The sequence below is a fragment of the Lycium ferocissimum genome, chromosome 9 (genome assembly GCF_029784015.1).
Source record: "Lycium ferocissimum isolate CSIRO_LF1 chromosome 9, AGI_CSIRO_Lferr_CH_V1, whole genome shotgun sequence".
Classification (NCBI taxonomy): Eukaryota; Viridiplantae; Streptophyta; class Magnoliopsida; order Solanales; family Solanaceae; genus Lycium; species Lycium ferocissimum.
The window spans coordinates 63,906,135-63,911,275 of NC_081350.1; the positions used below are offsets into that span (position 1 = coordinate 63,906,135).

The 5,141-nt window shown below is 35.8% G+C and overlaps 1 protein-coding gene across 1 annotated transcript; it reads right to left on the minus strand.

Annotated features, from left to right (window-relative positions):
- Nucleotides 1-367: 367 nt before the first annotated feature.
- LOC132029433 (FCS-Like Zinc finger 14-like) lies at nucleotides 368-4,516 on the minus strand. The gene is made up of 2 exons (XM_059418708.1): nucleotides 3,788-4,516; nucleotides 368-852 (listed from the first exon to the last, which is right to left on the minus strand). The coding sequence occupies exons 1-2, from the start codon at nucleotides 4,315-4,317 to the stop codon at nucleotides 693-695; spliced, it is 690 nt and encodes a 229-aa protein (XP_059274691.1). The 5' UTR covers nucleotides 4,318-4,516; the 3' UTR covers nucleotides 368-692.
- Between the last annotated feature and the right edge of the window lie 625 nt (nucleotides 4,517-5,141).

Sequence of the window (5,141 nt, forward strand, 5' to 3'; positions counted from 1 at the left end):
GGATTTGGACTATTAAAGACGCTGAAGAAGAGGCATCACAATAAGAAATTGATAGACTTTTGCAGAAGTGAAGAACCAGCTTCACTGGATACACTTAACATAATTTCGTGCGTACATTAGTTTTTATATATGGCAAAATCATCCACCTTTTGAAGATTTTTTATTTAATGAAATTACATTTTAGTTCTTGGTCTGAACAGGTTGGATATTGGTGTCCTCACTTGTTAACCAAATAGCGCTTGCTTAAAACACCAAGCGAACTGGCCAACAAAAGGTAAGCTACTCTATAGGTATGAATCCTAGGGAAGAAATCAACAAGTTGTCGCATTTTGCAGCAGAAGTTCAGCTGAACAACAATTTATGAAACTTCCCACAAGTTTAGTGGAATCTAAAATGCATATAGATTCCAATTTTATAAACTTAGATATGTAAATATGTATATGTGGTCTTTAGATATAAAAGTTGTGATGTGTATTCTCAGTAAGTTTAACCAAACTAAGAAACTCTCTCCCTCTTAATAGGTTCTAACAAAACTTCAGCACCTCTGACAGGCAGAAAAACATTCCATTAACAGTGATTGCCTTCTCAACATTGAACACAAATTTTAGATCTTCTAACTCCTTTGATACCAAAATCTTCTTTCCGGACCTGTATAAACTGTTTACTTAATCGACTTGCGTACCATGCAAGACTTATGCCACAGCAACACCAGTGGAAAACTGCATTGGGCCAGAGCAAGGGGAGGTAGAGTACTCGGGGGATTTCATGGCTCCAGAACCACACCTGTCTTTGTGTTCGTCAATCATGATTTGCTTGAAACGACACTCTGAGCTACAAAACGCCTTCTCTCCTCTGCATGAAAATCACATAAGAAAAGAGGTGATATCAGCAAACCTGTACTGTAATTTCCAAATGAAAAGTACACACCACCATGCGTATACAACAAGATATATTGATTGCAGTATGTTGAGGAAACAGCCGAAATTTTATGTACAAATGAAAACCATGTGGTACTTTTATACCTAAAGCCCCTTAGGTCTTAAGCTTCAATATTATACCGACAAAGAAAGCTGTCTGAATTATTCCAAACTAGGAAAACTTAATATTGCAACAAAAGTAAGAAGTGTTCAAGAAGAATGACTGAAATTAAAAGCAGAGAAATAGGAGATATTAACTGACAATGCAAAAATATCAATATCTGCCGCAAGCCACATGATAACTACATTTCATGATGAGTTTTAAAATTATGAAAATTAGAATTAAGAATTACCACAGAGAATTGAGTAATAAATCTGCAAATGTTTCCAAGAAAGCAAATTAAAGAAATCAAGTTTATGTTAAAAGTTTAAAATCCCGATGGACTTGGTTCGTTTCTAATGATTAATATAACAATTTCATACAAGTGCAACATTAGCAATTTACTTGAGAAGATTCTGAGCGACTGGCAACAAAGAGAGAAAAACTGTGCAAATTAAGCACAACGTATTAATCTAAGACTTATCAAAGAATTTATTGCCCTTGCTTCAGGATATGCATGTTAAACAAGTAAAATATGAGAACTATATGTCCAGTATTATGTGCTAGCTGGAAGAAGATACCAAAGGCCTAAGTCAGATGATAATTATAAAACACAAGAACACTAAACAACGTAAAAACCAGAATGCAAAAGAAGGAGGAAAAACTACTAGTTGAGCATCCAAGGTTACTGCACCCAACATGGACATGACCATTATATGGAGTTCGGAGAAACTGGTTAGCCACACTGACAGCAAACGAAATATTTGATCGTGTGATCGTAAGATAATTGAGCTTGCCAAGCAGTTTCCGATAATTGAGCAGGCTTCGCTCTTTCTGGGGACAATCTTATTGTTTAGGTCTATAAGAGTATCAACAAGTTTGCAATAAAACAAAGATAGAGCATTACTACCCAACTGACTTAAAGCATCTCCATTCGCAAACTGTTTAAACCCAGAAGGGAATGGCATTTTCCTCGACCAATAGAACTAAGCAGATAGAAAATTTGGAGATCCACAAATTTCAGATCAGATTCACGTGGATGGCAGATCGCAGCTTAAAGAACAGATGGAATTGCATCAACATGTTCCCATTTGCAATACATTCTTCATAATAAGAAGTTAAAAAAAAAAAAAAAAAAAAAAAAAGGTAAATGGCAAAGGATATTCATGATTTCTCTAAGACAAAACAAGCCAACAAACATAAAGGTAGAGGGGCCACAGATAGTTACATTCTAAACTTCAGCAATATGAATTGAATGATCAATCTCAGACCATAGTTCTCAACCACCATACACCAATAACAAATCATTCAGATTTTATTCAATTGCTGCCATTTCAACCCAATGGGTAAAAGAAAATGAATTACATTTCGAAAGTAAAAGAAAGTACTATCCACATTGAGTAACGAATCGAATAAGATCAACATCACAACTGGTAGGACTCTAGGACACTCACTCCTATCGGGTTAAGCAAACGACTTCATGATGATCAAGTCTTATTAATGGGATTTCATCGAATAAAAACGCTATCAAACAAATTTTCATACAATTGACACGATATAAAAGGAAATAAAAGTATCATATGCTTTAAGGTTGAATCGAATATAGAGCTTCTTAAGTAAGTCCCCTTATCAGATTTAGAGCAGGCGGATGAGTCTAGTTTCTCAAAGATAATCAAAGTACAAAACTATGATGTTGGAGCATTATAAATTTCATATAACGGGAATTTAATCTTCATCATCATACCTAATGTAACACCCAATTGGGGTCTGGGGAGGGTGGTGTATATGCAAACCTTACCCCTACCATGTGAAGGTAGAGAGGTTGTTTCCGATAGACTCTCATTTCAAGTAAAGCATTTCAAAGCAGGTAAGAACAAGAAATATAGAAGTGAAGAAGCCATGTCGAAAATAATGGAGAAAAAAACAATAACAACAAAATACTGCGATAACCGAAGCAAAGGGAACACCGGGTAATAATAAAACATGAAGAATAAGATAATAGGAGAATAATAGTAATAGTATACTGATATGGAAAATTGAACAACGCTCAACTACCTACTAATCTTCTACCCTAATCCTCGACTCCGTACGTTCCATATATAGGGAAATTTAATAAAAAGTCAATCCACAGTTAAACCCTTCAAATCGTGAAATCAAGAATCGGCCAAGACAATTGACCCAAATTATATAGAAGCAGCAGCAGCAACAACAACATACCTAGTCTAATCCAACAAGTGGGGTCTGGGGAGGGTAAAGTGTACGCAGACCTTACCCCTACCTCATAGATATAGAAAGGCTGTTTCTGAAAGACCCTCGACTCAAGTGCAGCAAAATCAAAGTAGTTATGAAAAAGAAAATACAACAACGAAGAAAACATGAAACTAATACGGAAAGCAGTACAGAGCATTTAGAAAAAGAACAGTAATAACATCGAAACAACAACAACAACATACCCAGTATAGTCCCGTGAGTGAAAGTAACAACATCGAAACACAATAAACACATACGGTACAGATATACAAAAAAGCAAGAAACTACGCGAATAAGGCTAATACTACAACATACACGGTGCTCCAGACTACCACCAAGCCTAATCCAACCGAAAAGCGAGACAATCGCTCAACTACCTACTAATCGTCTACCCTAATCCGCAACCTCCATGTAGTTTAAATAGAAGCTTCTAAGATTATATAGAAGCAATGGCAAAAAAAAAAACTGAAAAAACCCAAAATTAATAGCTCAAAAGCAAAATGAAGTGTTGCAAATGAACCTGTAAATGAAAATGTCCAATCCCTGAAGCTGTTTCTGGCAAAAAGAGCAAGTATTCAGGAACTCTGCCGATCTAAAAGCTTCAACAGGAACAGAAGCAGCAAAAACAGCAGCATTTGGTCTCTGATACACATTTCCTAGAAATTGATCATCAAAATATTCTTTTTTCTTAACCAAATTACTACCCACATGAGAAATCACACGTGTATACTCTTCACACATCTCCATTGCCTCAATACTAGGTTGTTTATTCTTCTTCTTAGGATTAGAATTATTACTCAAGATTGGTATTGGGTTTGAAGTTGATGGCCTTGGAGAAATAGCAAGAATTGAAGTTTTATTATTATTATTACTATTATTTTGCTTGGACATGGCTGCAACAATTCCAAGACCAACAACACCATTTGTGTCTTCATAAAACTTGTTAGGTGATGATTTGGTGGATTTTGGTGAGTTATTATTATCAGTGGGGGTAAATATGGAAGGTTTGATGGATATTATTTTCTTATAATGGGCTCTCATTTTAGCCATTTTTTTGAAAGGAACAAAGAGAGACGCCTGCCTTTATGGGGTCTCTCTGTTCCTGATTTTTTTTTTTTTTTTGGATTGAGGTTTTGCAAGATTGAAAGGATTAGAGAGAGATGGATATTGGGTTAGGGAAGAAAAGATCGGTTTTCTTGATCTCTGGTTTTCAGGGGAGGTGGGAGAATGGAGAATATAAACAGTCACGTAAATACATAATATAGTATGTCATTTCGAATTATTTTCATGTTACGTGCTCCGCCCAAAAAAAAAAAAAAAAAAAAAAAATCTGAAGACATCTATCTATACTTGTTTAGTGTTATGCTGTACTCGCTACGTTCTATCCTAATTAATACTAGATTTTCGCTTATGGAATAGAACACGTTACTCTATCTGTTCCAAGCTAGTGTTTGCAGAATAGTAAAAGAAAAGTAAAGTAAAAGACACAATAATTTTATGTGGAAACCACCTGGCGCACAAGGGTGAAAAAACCACGACCTACACCTCTGTAGGATTTTTCCCAAACTCCACTACAATTGTGACCCTATGCAAATTCAAAGTTACAAACTCTGTAACCTAGGAACTAACCTCTAATTCCTATCTTACTAATGTCACACCCCGACCTTACTAGGGTGTGATGGGCACCCGACCCCATATCTGGAGCCGAGTGAACCCGCCGACTCTTATTACATATATAAACTCTTGAATCAATTAAGAATAAAATATATATTACGCTCTCAATTTTTTTCATAAGTAAAATCTGTCATCATATGGGGCCCGTGACATGAAACATAATAACATATCGACCGGCGAAGCGTCTACAAAGCCGACAC

Coding starts and splice junctions, on each gene's coding strand:
- LOC132029433 (XM_059418708.1), bottom strand. CDS start 4,317: ATGGCTAAAATGAGAGCCCATTATAAGAAAATAATATCCATCAAACCT. Junction 853..3,787: donor TTGGACATTTTCATTTACAG/GTTCATTTGCAA, acceptor ATTTTCATGCAG/AGGAGAGAAGGCGTTTTGTA.